Raw genomic sequence first — 17,369 nt, 5'->3', positions numbered from 1 at the left:
GCAAACTTCATGATGGAATTAGAGCTGTGTGTGGCTGTGCAGTCAGGAGGCAGCAGGGTGAAGAGCAGAGGACTGAGCATGCAACCCTGAGGAGCTCCAGTAGTCAGCATGAGGGACTTGGAAGTGTTGTGGCCGATACAACGTGATTGGGGGGCATCGCTGTCAGAAAATCCAAGATCCAATTACAGAGTGAGGTGTTCAGCCTTAGTTTCACAATCAGCTTTTGGGCAACAGTGGTGTGAAATGCTGAACTGAGGTCTGTGAACAACATTCTGGCTTTTATCTGGGTGTGTTATGGAGAGGTGGAGCTCAGACGATATGCGTAGCATCCTCAGCAATCAGCAAATTGTAAAGGATCAAGACAGCTAGGGAGACGGGACTTTATGTGTGCCCTGACCCTCCTTTCTGCCACGTTGCAGCCAGCATTTCTCCCCTACTTGGAGTTCAAAGTTGTGTTCCTTGTCTGTTTTTGTACAATTTTCTCCATTTATTTATATTAATGTTCCCTGGAAAGGTGGGGACATGCTATAGAGAGGAGAGGAATGGAGGTCAGTAGGACCACCAAGGTAGAATACATGTGTGTGAATGAGAGGGAGGTCAGTGGAGTGGTGAGGATGAATGGAGTAGAATTGGTGAAGGTGGATGAGTTTAAATTCTTGGGATCAACAGTACTGCAAGAGTACAGGATTGTGGAAGAGAAGTGAAGAAGAGAGTGCAGGCAGGATGGAGTCAGTGAAGAAGATGTCAGGAGTGATTGGTGATGGACGGGTATCAGCAAGAGTGAAAGGGAAGGTCTACAGGACGGTAGTGAGACCAGCTGTGTTATATAGGTTGGAGAGGGTGGCATAGGAGACAGAGCTGGAGATGGCAGAGTTAAAGATGCTAAGGTTTGCATTGGGGGTGACGAGGATGGACAGGATTAGAAATGAGGACATTAGAGGGTCAGCTCAGGTTGGATGGTTGGGAGACAAAGTCAGAGAGTCGAGATTGCATTGGTTTGGACATGTGCAGAGGAGAGATGAGGGGTATATTGGGAGAAGGATGCTAAGGATAGAGCTGCCAGGCAAGGGGAGAAGAGGAAGGCCAAGGAGAAGATTTATGGATGTGGTGAGAGAGGACATGAAGGTGGTGGGGGTGACAGAGCAAGATGGAGAGGACAGGAAGAGATGGAAAAATATGATCCACTTTGGCAACCCCTAACAGGAGCAGCCGAAAGAAGAAGAAGAATCATGAAGACCTTTGAAAGGTTGGTCCTGGACTATTTGAATCCTGTTGTGGTAGACCACCTGGACCCACTGCGGCTTGTCTATCAGACAAAGATTGGAGTGGAGGATACTATTGTCTGTCTGCTCCACAAGGCTGATGACATGTTTTGATTTCTCTGGTGCATCAGTGCCCTCCAGCCATCTCTGTTAAGGGGGACATACTGGTGGGAGAGCCTGTGGTGTTCTGGATAACGGACTGTCTGTCTGGTAGACCGCAGTGTGTGAGACTCTAAGAAGAAGAAGAAGAATGTTCCTTTTCTGTACTATGTACATTATTGTTTGTTCATCTGCAAGTGTCCCATGCATTTTGTGGGTGGTCCCCTAAGGGGCTGGGACCAATCACCACCAGGAACTGCCCTCCACCTTATATACTGTAGGGCCTTCCATAGTTCCTGGTGGTTCATTTTGAACACGCTAGAGTGTATAGTGTTACTCGTGGTTTGGTTTGCCTTCTCAGGCATTTCATTTTGTGCTCGTAAGAGCTTTTTGGACTTTTGTTTCAATCAAACTTTTATTTTATAAAGATTCTTCTGAGCCCATTAGTTTCTAGTTGGGGTTTGGATGGTAATCAAGGGGCAATTTCTGAAAGAATTTTTGTGTCTTCTGTGTTTTTCGAACTCCCGAGTCATGACACTTTTGAAGCATTTCATGGTAACAGAAGGGTGATAGTCATTCAGGTTGATCACTGATGGTTTCTCAGGTTCCTCAATGATAATGGTGGATTTGAAGCACACTGGGATGGGTGACCGGCTTCAAGATGTATTAAAAAGTGTCCCCTCAGTGTTTCTAATGTGTCCTTTGGTTAGTTTTTGACATTTCTAATGCTCAGGGAAAATTCTACTCACCGGTTTTCCGTTGATGCCAGGCAAACCATCAATTCCTCTTGGACCCCTCGGTCCCTGAAACACAAATGGACAAAAGACAAAAAATGAAAATCAGCAGATGCTGACAAAATAGTAACTGCAACCTCAGGTTGAGCTTCTTCAGCTCTATGCCGTGACAGGGACGAGTGACTGAAATTCAACAAGTCAAAAATGTCAAAATAAATTCATCAGACTTCAGGGCAAGTGAAGGAGGCCAAGTGCGCGTGGCTGCGTGACAGCAAAGAAGGGAGCCAGCAGGCATGACATCACTCTTTTCCTTCATCATTCCACATGTCTCTGTTGGCTTTGCCAGGATAAACCTGACTCCATTTCTGCTGAGTCAGTTCATTATCCTAAATGAAATATCGAAATATCTTTTCTAATATGAATCACTTAGTTGGCCCACCCAAAACGTCTTTAAAATTTGGCACAGGTTTGCCAGGAGGAATCATCCTGGATGATACGACTCTGCTTGTAATGGAAGCCAAGCTCAGTTTGGACCTGTTCTTCAAAAATCCATATCATGCATTAAAAATGCATTTTCACCTTTGTAGTTGATGACGTGGATTACTTGGCAGGCTTCTTAAAAATTAAACGTACATTTCAGGTTTGTAAACCGCAAACAATTGTCAACAGTCTGATTTACCAAAGGATTTCTGATCCATCTGGAAGATTTTGAATGTCCACAGTATTCATCTATCCATCTTCCTAACCTCCTTATTCAGGGCAGGGTCATGTGAACACACACACTTTTTACCACCGAAGCCCAATTTTGGGGTCTACAGGTAGTCATCGACTTACGACTTAGGCGTGTTACGACCATTTAACTTACGAGTGCTACCGCGTGTCACGGGCAAGCAACAGTTTTTGCCACTCCAGCTCCAAATGTCGTGATTCATTCATCTCGATCTCACTTTATTACCTGCAACGGTTTCGACTACATTTAGTTACATTTGTCTTACAATTACAGGAAAAACGCAATTGATCTCGACATGAAAACAAAGGCGATCAAGCAGTACGAGAAAGTGAATGTGATTGCATGTGACATTAAGTTACGCCATTGTAACGGGTGTTCACCACATGCGCTGTACTTCTGGCTTTAAATACAGTTAAGCTCCAAAGCTTCTGCGTTGTGACTTACGATGTGCAGCTTTGTACAAACTGCCACCGAGGGGGTAATGGAACTGCACTGAACTCCTCTATCGATCAATGTTTATTATTAACAGGCCAAAATTTTAAAACAGAAAACACACGAGTGCACAAACTCTGGCGGTACAATTCCTCCTCTCACGGTTAGCAGAATGAACACTGGGAGAGGCCCATGCTGATGACGTAACAAAACACACATAAAGAACGGATTCGTGAAGCTGTTAAAGGTTCGGCACCCATGCGAGCAACGGCAATAACGAAACAAAATAATACAATAACAAAATCATTTGCTAAAAATAAATGATAGAAAATTCACACAATGTGCTAAGAATGATGATAAAAAAGGATATACGGTATATACTCGCGTATAAGTCGGGTCTTGAAACCCGAAAAATCGATCATAAAATCAGACCCCGACTTATACGCCCGTTCAAAAATACGACGCTTAACTTAATTTTTATTTCTTTTTTTACATCTTCTTGCCTCCTCCAATCTCGCACCAGTTTCTCAGACAGTTACCAATTTCTTTCGCTACTTCAACGACTTTTAATTTAACTCTTTGAGGGCTGAATATTTTTTGCAGGCAACTCACTTTTCTGAAGAGCACACAAAGCAAAGGTTTCATATGTTGCTGTGGCTGCTGTCGGCGCCTGTTCAGGGTCTCTGGTGGCTGTGTAGGGGGGGCCGGTAGGAGTGCGTGGCGGGCTGGCTGCCTGACTGTCTTCGTATGGCAGTGTGACACAGTTTGGTTTGTACCTCCTGTCGTCGTAAGTGGCGGTCCTCCCAGGCGAACATTGCCGTAGGCGCATCGGCTACACAAGTGTGCGTTCAGCACCGCAATCAGCTGGGAGCCAACCGACCGATCAGCTGAAGCCGGTTCCTCACTTTCGTCTTCAGTCCGAGTTGGCAATAATACGCAAAACGTCATGCACTGAATATTTTGCTTTGTACTTTTGCTTTGATGCCATTTTAGAGGTTGTTTGCTCTTCGCTACTCATGCATGCACAGATAATCGAGGTCAAATCAACGAAGCTGACTTTCCTTCTAGTAAAGAGAGCCAAACTAAAACAAAGCAGCAAGTTTTACGGCTGATTACCGTCCTCTACTCCTGAATTTCTGATCAAACGCTCCATCGTAGATAAGGGATGCTCTTACAATTAAGGTGTATGAGGGTGTGAGATACAAAAAACACAAATCAGTGCAATTGCTGCTTCAGAATATTTCGGGTATTACCGTGTGGTCACATTGGCACAATACATAGAAAAAAAAAAGGCCGTGTGCTCCGTGGTTACTCTCTCCGGTGGGTGTTAGCATATCGTAATCTCTTGGACCAATAGTGGGAGTTTTCCGTAAAGTATATACGGTGTCACACATGTGCGAGTAAGAGGCAGCTAATGGGCTCAAGTAATTGTAATACCACATCAGACCAGGGGGTGGCGGGGTGCACTGACTGTCTTTCTCAGTTCCTTGCAGACCTTTCCCGGAAATTCCCACCTTCAATGACATCACTTCCGTTTTCTGGAGCTTTTTGATGACGTCACTTCCATTTCGAAGCATTGGATGACGCCACTTCCGGTTCCCGATGGCATCACTTCTGGTTCTGGCCCCTATGACGATGTCATTTCTGGTGTTGCTTCCTTTACGGGCCTTTAAGGCCACCATCTTGCCTTTGTTTCATCAGTTCTGTTTTGGACTCAGTCTTGTAAACAACTCTTTTTGAGAATTCAACCTTTTTTGCAGCCAGGACATATTATATGGGTGGTTGCCCCAAACCTTTATCATGTCTGGTGTTTTATTGTGTCACAACAAATAATATGACTTAAGGGACTTATTATAATACTATACATATGGCCAGGTTTGAATACATATACCGTTCCGTCTTACGTACAGATTGACTTACGACCGGTCCACTGGAACCAGACATGTTCGTAAGTCGACGACTACCTGTACATGAATTTTAATGGAGGGTGGATCTACAGCACCTTCTCATCAATACAATAATCAGTTTCATGGGCATTCGATTTTAGGTCCTTGATTTCACTTACGTCTCCACCTTATTGGTGTGCATTCTGCAAAATGGTCCCCAGTTTTAATAAAATTTTGAGAACACACACACACACAAGGGCTGATTTTACGATGCCAATTCATCCACCCATCCATCCATTTTCCAAACCGCTGAATCCGAACACAGGGTCACGGGGGTCTGCTGGAGCCAATCTCAGCCAACACAGGGCACAAGGCAGGAACAAATCCCGGGCAGGGTGCCAACCCACCGCAGGACACACACACACACACACACCAAGCACACACACTAAGGCCAATTTAGAATCGCCAATCCACCTAACCTGCATGTCTTTGGACTGTGGGAGGAAACCTGTGCATACTTGAGGAGAACATGCAAACTCCACGCAGGGAGAACTTGGGACGTGAACCCCAGTCTGCAAAGACCATTTAACTGAGGATGATAACCGGAAAGACACATCTGAGAAAGAGAGAGAGACGCGTCGAAACAAGAACGGGGGATCATAAGCCATGGGTACCACAGAATAAGCCGAGGAATGGTGTTGGAAATAAAAGAAATGCGATAGCTCCCAATTGAAAAGTAATGGGGGGAGCATGCATTCGATAACATCTCTTCCCTAAGGTTTGCCATCAACACATAAGATGTTGGGTTTAATTTTAAGGTGAAGGGGTCTTAATAGAAGATCAGAAATCATTTAAGAACTGATAATGTTTTCAGCTGCTCCCAAATCGATCAGTGCTTTAATAACGCAAACCCCCAATTTAACAGGCAAAACAAATGGACTGTCCCACAGAGCAGATGCACCCGTCTTTGCTGAACTCAAACAGAGGAAGGACCAACTCAGCCACTGGCCAGAGTCTCAACAATAAATGCCACATTTTCCTTTTAAATGTCAGTATCATTCTGCCAAGTTTACACCTTTAATTATAATAATAAATTCTATTTGGCTCTAGCAGACCCCCGTGACCCTGTAGTTATGATATAGCGGGTTGGGTAATGGATGGATGGATACATTTTATTTATATAGCACCTTTCCCATAGGTTCAGAGACATTGGGATCAGTCTTTTCTCCCTCTGCTTTTTAGGTTAGAGATCCCTATGGCCTTCTCCGTAATATTTTCAGGCATGTTAGTAATAATCAAATCTTGGTCTTACCTTTTCTCCTGTTAATCCAGGTGATCCGGGAATCCCTGGAATCCCACGTTCTCCCTACAATCCATACAATGAAGAGGGTGACTGCACTGCATTTTTTCATGCTTTCATATATAATCAGAGCATGTCCGCCTCGCAAAGATGCTCAGTAATGACCAGTTTCTAAGAGTTCTGCATGTGTTACTATTCACAAGGGATTTCTATAAATTTAAAACATTAGAACAATCTGGACGAGAGCAGGCCATTAACCCTGACAAACCTCACCAGTCCTGTCCATTTAATTATTCCAAAATAACATCAAGTCAAGTTTTGAAAGTCTCTAAAGTCCTACTGTCCACCACACTCTTTGGTCACTTCTTCTATATGTCAGTGGTTCTCTGTGTGAAGAAAATATTTATAATGTTTGTGTGAAATTTCCCCTTAACAAGTTTCCAACTGTGTCCCCATGTTCTTGATGAACTCATTTTAAAATAACAGTTTCGATCCACTGGACTAATTCCCTTCATCATTTTCCACACGTCAGTCAGGTCTCCTCTTCATCTCCTTAAGGCTCAGCTCTTTTCATTTTTCCTCATCACTCATCCCCCTGTAGCCCTGGACTCAGCCTAGTCGCTCTTCTGTGGACCTTGTCTAGTGCTGCTATGTCTTTATGGAGACCCAAACTGCACACAGCACTCCAGATGAGGCCTCACCAGCTTGAGCAGAACCTCCTGGGACTTGTACTCCACACGTCAAGGCGCTATATAACCTGACATTCTGTGAGCCTTCTTAATGGCTTCTGAACACTGTCTAGTAGCTGATACTGTCAAGTCCACTAGGACCCCAAAATCCTTCTCATGGGGGCGTACTTTCAATTTTCAGACCTCCTATTGTGTATTCAAACCTCACATTTTTACTTCCCATGTGTGACCCTTTACATTTACTGACATTAAATGGTTAAAAGGCTCAGCTCTTTTAATCTTTCCTCATAACTCATCCCCTGTAGCCCTGAATCAGCCTAGTTGCTCTTCTCTGGACATTTTCTTGTGCTGCTATGTCTTTTTTAATAGATTGGACACTAAAACCGCACACAGGACTCCAGATGAGTCCTCACCAGTGTGTTATAAAGCTTGAGCGGACCCTCCTGTGACTTGTACTCCACACATCAAGGCGCTATATAACCTGACATTCTGTTAGCCTTCTTAATGGCTTCTGAACACTGTCTGGCAGTTTATAGTGTCAAGTCCACTGGACTAATTCAGTCAGGTCTCCTCTTAGTCTCCTTAAGGCTCAGCTCTTTTAATCTTTCTTCATAACTCATCCCCTGTAGTCCCAGAATCAACATAGTCACTCTTCTCTGGACCTTCTCTTGTGCTGCTATGTCCTTTTTTGTAGCCTGGAGACCCAAACTGCACTCAGGACTGCAGATGAGGCCTCACCGGTGTGTTATAAAGCTTGAGCAGAACCTCCTGTGACTTGAACTCCACACGTCAAGGCGCTATATAACCTGACATTCTGTTAACTGTCTTAATGGTTTCTGAACACTGCCTGGTAGTTGATGGTGTCGAGTCCACTATGACTCCTAAATCCTTCTCACATGACGTACTCTCGATTTTCAGACCCCTCATTGTATATCCAAACCTCACATTTTTACTTCCTGCATTTTCTGACATTAAATTTCATCTGCCACAAATCTGCCCAAGCCTGTCTGCTGTCCAAGTCCCTCTGTGATGACTCAACAGATTCTCGATTATCTGCCAATCCACCCAGCTTGGTATCATCCGCAGACCTGACCAGTTTGTTACTTATATTCCTATCTAAATCATTTCTCTATATTAAAAATAGCAGTGTCCTGACCCCCTGCTGGTCACCACTCTTAACATCGGCCAATTCTGATGAGGTTCCTCACCCCATCACCCTCTGCTTCCTGTGCCTGAGCCAATTCTGCCCCCACCACACCCTGAACTGCCACTTCTTTTCGTTTGATGCCCAGCCTCTCATGTGGCACCTCATCAAATGCTTTCTGAAAGTCAAGATAAATAATCTCATGTGCTCCATTCTGGTCGTATCCTTTTGTTCCTTCCTCCTAGATTTCCAGCATGTTAGTAAAACACGACCTCCTCGTCTGAATCCATGCTGACTCTTTCGTAAAACTCCTGTTCCTGCCATGTGCTACTCAATCTTGTCCTTAATAATTCCTTCCATTACTCGACCTGTGGTGTGTGTTAAGCTTACTGGCCTATAGTTGAGGTTGATTAGCACATCTAAATAAAAATGTCAATATCGTCTGAACACATGACACTCATAATCCTATAAACCTTTAAATCATTTTCTTATTAAATTCACCATACCGACTCGCCAGATCTGCCAGGCTCGCCTTTATATCCTCTTGGTCCTTCAGGCCCCTGAAAAATACCAAAACAATTCCTGTGTGAGTGTTAAACATACTAAGAAAAATTTCATAATGGGTGAAGCTAACTGGGGCTGAGAGGTCCTGCCATCTACCCAAACTTTATCCTTGAATGTTGACTGCAGTTGCTGGGGCCATGTTAGGCAAAACAAATAGAACTGAAATAAATTGGTGTTGTGATAGAACCAGGGGCGTCAGTGAGCCCCAAACCCCCAAACACGATCACACCCAATGTCCCGGGTTCAAATAAAAGTAACACACACACACAGGTTTTCTTTCTTTCCTCTCACTCCAGTCAAATGTTGCCTTCCTTCCTCCCAGCTCCAACTCGCCTGGATAAGGGAGTGCGGTCCCTTTTATTAAGGACCCGGGAGTACTTCCGGTGCCAGGGCCACTGCCCGTTGGAAGTACTCCTGGGTCATGCAGAAGTCCTATATTTTGGGGAGCGCATCTCTCTGTAACACTCCCTTGTGGCACCCACGGACCCCAGTAGGGCTGTGCTGACAGACTACAATTCCCAGCATTCTCTGCTGGTTCCTGAATGGGCACCGATATGGAGGACTGCTGCCATCTAGCGCCCATGGGGTGTAAACATCCCCCAGGGACAGTCTTTCCCTGTCCTCTTCTTTTCCCATGGACAGGGATGGTGTTAAGTCCGGTCAGGACACCTTTATGTTCCCTCGGGAGCCTCACATCTGGGTAAGGGATCTTCCAGGTTCCTGGCCGGGACGTCCATCCATTCCGTGTGCCACCTACAGTATTTACGCCAAAATCTTGAACCACGTTGTAATTGAGCATTATAATAAGATCATTTTGGAAAATGATGGTGTAAATTACCTGAACTCCTGGAGAGCCTGGTCGGCCTGGGGTTCCATGATGTCCTGGGATGCCCTAAAAATTAAAAAGGGAACAAAAAAAGAAAACATTCAATTAGATTCCAACTGGAAGATAGAACTTTGCAGGTATCACCTCTTCTATTTTCTTACATTTGATCTGAAACCGTTTAAATGCAGTACTTCCCTTTCCTCAATTTAATTTATTCTTGCCAGGGTCAACATGACTGGAGTCTGATCTCTGAAATGTGGCAGGTGCCAGTCTAGCGAGTCATTCCCATCAGATCAGGTCGGAGATATCAATCAAACTTTGTTGGAGAACATGCAAACTCCATAGAGATGGGAATCAAAATGGTGTCCAAGTGATTGTGTGGTAGTGGATGTTCATGAATATCTGGGGACTGAAAGATCAGGATTGGCCACCAGACATCAGGGGCTTAAGTTACTGCAACTCCACTATCCATTTTGAAACTCATCCTGTGTTTATATCAATTAGGGTAGCAGCACCTTTCTTATGTTATTAATTAGTTTAAACACCATTTAGCTGCAGGGTCTTTACAATAATAATCTGCAGATATTATTGCTCAATCAATTCAGTCGTATCTGTTCTTACTTCATTACTTTCCCCTTCCATTTCTTTCCAGAAAAGTGACTTTTTCTGAACTCTATGAGTTAACTTACCCAAAGCACCAGGAGAGGGCGCTGCTGTGTGAGTTGTTTGCAGTGCCGCTCTACTCTGCCCAGCGTTTGATTCGCTTGCATTGGGCAGACAAGTAAATGAGGAAAATCTACAAAATCTACAGGTTCAAGGAACCGCTGTGAAGGTAAAACTGAAACAGTAAACGAATCCATAGTTGAAGTTGCACCGAACGTTTCCCTGTTTTAAGATGGACGCGTTCCCAAATTCACCGGTGCTTTTTCTATTGGGAAATTGTGTGTGAAGTCAAGCAAAATGACACTTTTTATTGGCTAACTAAAAAGATTACAATATGCAAGCTTTCTAGGCGACTCAGGCCCCTTCTTCAGGCGAGACATAATACAGAGAGTGGAGTTCCCTGCGTTTATAAAGACACCGGGACAGATACAACTTTGTAAAACCTTTAAGTGAGACATCTCAAATGTAAAAAATTAATAGACTTCTTCAGGCTAAGATTCATTTCGCAAAAGAGAACAATGCACGGTCGAGATCTCTGGATAAGATAACTGTCCAACAAAGTCTTTTGACGTTTCTGGCGAGTTTTTCAATACAATGTGGGTCTGTAATCAGGGTGTCTGGGACAGTTCGAGAGATGCAAACAATCCTCATATCTGGCCATAAAACTCTGTTCTCTATTTAAACCAGGGGTCCTCAGTCTGTCTCAGTCCTGGAGGGCCGCAGTGGCTGCAGGTTTTCACTCCAACCCAATTGCTTAATAAGAAGCACTTATTGCTCAAGTAACACTTCTGTTTTACTTTAGTTGTCTCACTCGTTAAGATTTTGAACCCTTATTGATTATTTTAGTCTTAAACAGCCATATTCTCAATGTTTAATTGCTCCTAATTAGCAATAACATGCAAATGACAAAAGAGACCAGCATTTCTCCATTTGGCTTGTTACCATTTACACCTGTGTGTATTTATCATGTACTATTGGGTTTAATTAAAGACTTGGAAGGAAAGAGAAGAGAAAAAAGTGAAGGACTGAGAATTACTCCTCCATTTTAGCCTTCAAATCATTAGGATGATATCCTTAGAAAGGGGAAGAAAATATAGGACATGAGAATGAGCTGACATAGCAGAGTTAGAGCACAAACAAGCCATGAAATGAAATTATTGGCAAGAATTGCTTTCTAATTAAGCAACCGGGTTAGAACAAAAACCTGCAGCCACTGCGGCCCTCCAGGATTGGGATTGAGGACCCCTGATTTAAACTCTGTTGTAATGTGCTCAGTTTTAGCATGAGTTTAACTTCCCATTCTTTTCTGTCTTGCTATGTCCTGAAGTTGTCCATAAGCATAAAGTCCCTCTCCAGTGTCCAATGTTTTATCTGTGACTAACTCCTAGACTTTCTGACTGGCAGACCCCAGTAATAGGATTTCAGTCACCATTATCACAAACACATGCACCCCACAGGGGTGCGTCCTCAGCCCTATCCTCTACAACCTTGTTCACCCATGACTGTGTCGCCTCCCACAAAGATAACATCCTCCTAAAGTTTGCAGATGACACCACAGTGATAGGACGCATCACTAGGGCGAATGAGGCAGCCTACAAGAGGGAGGTGAACAGTCTGACGTCATGGTGTGAGGACAACAACCTCACCCTCAGCACAGACAAGATGAAGGAGACGATAGTGGACATGAGGATGGAGAGCAGACCTCACCGGCCACTGTTCATCCGAGGGCTTGAAGTGGAGAGAGTGAGCAGCATTAAATACCTGGGCGTCTACATCAGTGAGGACCTTTCATGGACACTTAACACCACACAGCTGGTCAAGAGGGCTCAGCAGCGGCTGTACTTTCTGAGGAGGTTGAGGAAGTTTGGTGTGTCGACTAAGATCCTCAGCAACTTCTACAGCTGTATTGTTGAGAGCATCTTGAACAGCTGCATCACCGTGTGGTACGGCAACACTACTGCTATGGACGGCAAATGACTGCAGGGAAGATCACCAGGACCCCAGTGCCTTCTCTGCAGAGCATCTACAACTGCAGAGTCTGAAGGAGAACTGCCTCGACTCACCCCCAACATGAACTGTTCACACTTCTACCCTCAGGCAGGAGGTACTGGAGTGTGAAATTCAGGACTTCCAGGCCGAAGAACTCTTTCTTCTCCAAGGCCATTAGACTCCTAAATAACTGACTGGAGTTTATAACCGTGAGCCACCTCATTCTATCGACCCTCACATGACTGCATTTCACTTGTCCATCACACACCTACCTGCACATTACACTTTATACTTCTTTTCTGTTTTTATACTTTATGCTGCCTCTGCTACCTATTATTTATGTTTATCTTTATACGTTGGTTTTGGCATTTGGTGTGGACAGCAAAGAAAGAACTTCATTGTACAGGGAAACGTGTTTTCTTACTGTTCACGTGACAATAAATTTTGAACTTGAACTTCTCCCAATATACCCCTCATCTGTCCAATGCACATGTCCAAACCAACACAATCTCTCCTCTCTGGCTGGAGCACCCCCTGGTAGGTCACAGAGTCATAGCGTGGATTCGGGAAGTCTAAAAAAAAATGTAAAACGAGACGAAACAGAAGCCCAATATGAGTGTTAATAATCGTGGTGGAGAGAACCGGAAAGAACACACGAGAAAAGAGCACAAATATTTCAGAGATTTGGCATCCACAGATCAGATAATGATTTGCTCCCTGTCTTCTTCTTCTGCTCCCATTAGGGGTCGCCACAGCAGATCATCTTTTTCCATCTCTTCCTGTCCTCGTCATCTTGCTCTGTCACCCCTATCACCTGCATGTCCTCACTCACCACATCCATAAACCTTCTCTTAGACCTTCCTCTTCTCCCCTTACCTGGCAGCTCTATCCTTAGCACCCTTCTCTCATTATACCCGTCATTTCTCCTCTGCACCTGTCCAAACCACCACAATCTCACCTCTCTGACTTTGTCTCCCAACCCGTCCTACCTGAGCTGACCTTCTAATGTCCTCATTTCTAATCCTGCCCATCCTCGTCACACCCAATGCAAATCTTAGCATCTTTAACTCTGCCACCTCCAGCTCTGTGTCCTGTGCCAACGTCTCCAGCCCATATAACATAGCTGGTCTCACCACCGTCCTGTAGACCTTCCCTTTCACACTTGCTGATACCCGTCTGTCACAAATGACTCCTGACACTCTTCTCCACGCTGCCTGCACTCTCTTCTTCACTTCTCTTCCTCATTCCCTGTTACTCTGTATTGTTGATCCCAAGTATTTAAACTCATCCACCTTCGCCTTCTCCACTCCCTGCATCCTCACCATTCCACTGACCTCCCTCTCATTCACACACATGTATTCTGTCTTGGTGGTCCTACTGACCTTCATTCCTCTTCTCTCATATCTCCACCTCTCCAGGGTCTCCTCAACCTTCTCCATACTCTCACTACAGATCACAATGTCATCACATTCCATGGGGACTCCTGTCTAATCTCGTCTGTCAACCTGTCCATCACCATTGCAAATAAGAAAGGACTCAGAGCTGATCCCTGATGTCATCCCACCTCCGCTGTCACTCCTACCACAGACCTCACCACAGTCACACTTCATATCCTGTAAAATTCTTACGTACTTCTCTGCCATTCCCAACTCCCTTGTACAAACCCAATATGCCAAGACACCTAATAATCATAAAAAGACAGATCAAAATCTTCAGTGCTCATCATGGTCCAGTTAAAATAATTTTTAAAAAAAGTTTGCACAAATGGAATTTGCAGTCCAGCTTGTTTTATTTATGACTGTGTTATTTTAGCTCTTGAATAAATTATTATATCTTAAAATAAGTTAAAGGCATTGAAATCACTTTGAGTGGGAAAGAATGAGTAGGATTTCATTTATGTAGCATTTCTGGAAAAACGTCTAAATATATAATATACACAAAGGATCTTGTTACGCTAAACTGTTTTAATTTATGGAGGCATTTCAGTGTTCCTAGATTTCCACTCAGATTGACCTTTAACATCTTTATTTTTTTTCTTTGTTTTATTTTTAAAACAATGGTAGACTTGAATCAACGAGCCGTATCTTTTGGACAATAAAACAAAACCCGCATTTAACTGGACATCCGTGGTGAAATGTCATGAAACGCATGCAGGGAATTAATGTGCCGACTCACAAAGACCACTTGTGCTGAACTGACCTTAAAACGTCGAACATTAGGCGCACTTCATTCTTGCAGATGTCAATTCGACTAACAGTTTGGGCCTCCTGAATTTAACACACTGTATGCAGAACGTGAAAAGAACAAAACCAAAACTGTAGCCGTTGTCTGACATACAGAGGATTCAGAACGTCTCTCCGCAGACAGACACACTTGCTGATGGCCGTGCCCAAGAGGTCATTAAAGGTCTCTTGAACGCTCCGATCAGAGCCGCCATTGACTCTGTGAAGATCACAGCATCATCAGCAAAATCAAGATCCGTGAGACTCTGTTCACCAACAGATGCCCCCTAGCTGATGGACCCCACGCCCCTGCCCAACACCCAGTCCATGCAAGCATTGAACAGAGTAGGAGCAGAACAGACCCCTGACGGGCCCCAGAATCAACTGGGAAAAACACAGAGGGTCTGCCTCCACTCTGCACAGCATTCACAGTACCGGTGTACAGGCCGGCCATGATATCCAGCAACCTCGAGGGGATCCCAGGTAACAATTCGTCCCGCATGCTGACACGAGACGATCGCTACCGCTAATCTGTCCTAGGTGACGGCAGATTATTAAAGGATAGGCCAATATCACACCCCAATAAATTGCCCGTATACCCCTTATTCTACAGGGTTCAGTCCCCTAATGCCGATGCATTTATAGCCCTCAAAAAACTAATAGACAGTCTCTATCATCACATAAAGAATATATTACATAAAATAAAAAAGAACACAATTCCTTACTTATGCACCCCTCCAACCCTAAATAACCCTTATATTGTAGCACCACAAATATATACATATATATACAATAACATATTCCTTCCCCCAGTTCCCCTTTCAGAGATTGTAAATAGGTCCACAGTTGTCCACAGTACTGCCCCCCTGATTGCCGGCAGGCGAAACGAGGAGTTCTGACAATTGCGGACTCCTAGCTGCAATCAAATCTTCGCTATAAAAGACATACAGTCAGTCTTGCGCCATGAATACAATACAATAAGTCCTTTGATTTAGCTCACCCTAGTCCGAAGGAAATAGTGGAACGTTCAATTCCCCGATCAAAAGAATCACTTCCACCTTTTGACAGGACCGTAGGACCTCCTGGAGTTCGTTACATGGCCTATGTAATAGCTGATCTGTTTTTCTTCTCCGATTGTCTTTTTTTTTTCCTCCTCTTCTTTTAAAAACGGTGCACTTTATGCAAATCACTCCCCGAAAGAAAAAGATGAAACCGGAAGATCCACCTCTGGGGCACCGCTGTCAATCTCCAGATGTAAGAATGATCCCCACAACACCCGATCAACAGCAGAAAAACATTATATTTATGTGGTGGCGCTACACCGTGAACCCTCAGGATTTCTCACAGGGCAGCCCAATCAACTGAGTCAAACGCATTATGAAAATTGACAAAGACAGCAAAGAAACTCTACCGATATTTGCGTTTGCGCTTGATAACCAAGGAGTGGCCTTAGAAACAACACTTAGAATGTCCATGAGTGGTCCGGCCAAAGCCCAGAACTGAACCCAATCAAACATCTCTGGAGTGACCTGAAAATATACAACCACTTATGGTCTCCATCCAACCTGTCAGAGCTTGAAAGGATCTGCAGACAAGAAAAATAATAATAATAATTCTTTACATTTATATAGCGCTTTTCTCACTACTTAAAAGCACTCTCCACACAGGGAGGACCCGGGAAGTGAACCCACAATCTACTTACTGCAAAGCAGCAGCAGCACTACCACTGAGAAGAGCAAGAAACCCTTAAAGAGACATGGAAGCCTGCTGAGAGTAGATAGATAGATAGATAGATAGATAGATAGATAGATAGATAGATAGATAGATAGATAGATAGATAGATAGATAGATAGATAGACAGACAGACAGATAGATAGATAGATAGATAGATAGATAGATAGATAGATAGATAGATAGATAGATAGATAGATAGATAGATAGATAGATAGATGTGAAAGACACTATATAATAATGATAGATAGATAGATAGATAGATAGATAGATAGATAGATAGATAGATAGATAGATAGATAGATAGATAGATAGATAGATAGATAGATAGATAGATAGATAGATGTGAAAGACACTATATAATAATGATAGATAGATAGATAGATAGATAGATAGATAGATAGATAGATAGATAGATAGATAGATAGATAGATAGATAGATAGATAGATAGATAGATAGATAGATGTGAAAGACACTATATAATAATGATAGATAGATAGATAGATAGATAGATAGATAGATAGATAGATAGATAGATAGATAGATAGATAGATAGATAGATAGATAGATAGATAGATAGATAGATAGATAGATAGATAGATAGATAGATACTTTATTAATCCCAAGGGGAAATTCCCATACTCCAGCAGCAGCATACTGATAATAACAATATTAAATTAAAGAGTGATAACAATGCAGGTATACAGACAGACAATAACTTTGTATAATGTTAATGTTTACCCCCCCGGTGGAATTGAAGAGTCGCATAGTGTGGTGGAGGAACGATCTCCTCAGTCTGTCAGAGAGCAGGACGGTGACAGCAGTCTGTCGCTGAAGCTGCTCCTCTGTCTTGAGATGATCCTGTTCAGTGGATGCAGTGGATTCTCCATAATTGACAGGAGCCTGCTCAGCGCCCGTCGCTCTGCCACTGATGTCAAACTGTCCAGCTCCATGCCTACAATAGAGCCTGCCTTCCTCACCAGTTTGTCCATGCGTGAGGCGTCCATCTTCTTTGTGCTGCCTCCCCAGCACACCACCGTGTAGAAGAGGGCACTCGCCACAACTGTCTGATAGAACATCTGCAGCATCTTATTGCA

General features: G+C 43.6%; 1 protein-coding gene across 1 annotated transcript in view; it reads right to left on the bottom strand.

The window, feature by feature from the left end:
* The window catches only part of col21a1 (collagen, type XXI, alpha 1), a 212,475-nt gene that overhangs the window by 95,084 nt on the left and 100,022 nt on the right, over positions 1 to 17,369 (bottom strand). The window contains exons 11-14 of the mRNA XM_028820544.2: positions 9,679 to 9,732; positions 8,783 to 8,836; positions 6,456 to 6,509; positions 2,111 to 2,164 (exon numbers count right to left, since the gene is read on the bottom strand). Coding sequence (XP_028676377.1) covers positions 2,111 to 2,164; positions 6,456 to 6,509; positions 8,783 to 8,836; positions 9,679 to 9,732 — 216 coding nt within the window. The remainder of the gene's footprint in view (positions 1 to 2,110; positions 2,165 to 6,455; positions 6,510 to 8,782; positions 8,837 to 9,678; positions 9,733 to 17,369) is intronic.

Source organism: Erpetoichthys calabaricus, chromosome 15 (genome assembly GCF_900747795.2).
Source record: "Erpetoichthys calabaricus chromosome 15, fErpCal1.3, whole genome shotgun sequence".
Classification (NCBI taxonomy): Eukaryota; Metazoa; Chordata; class Cladistia; order Polypteriformes; family Polypteridae; genus Erpetoichthys; species Erpetoichthys calabaricus.
The sequence above is the reverse complement of the archived record's forward strand: the minus strand, read 5'-3'. Positions and strand labels throughout refer to the sequence as shown.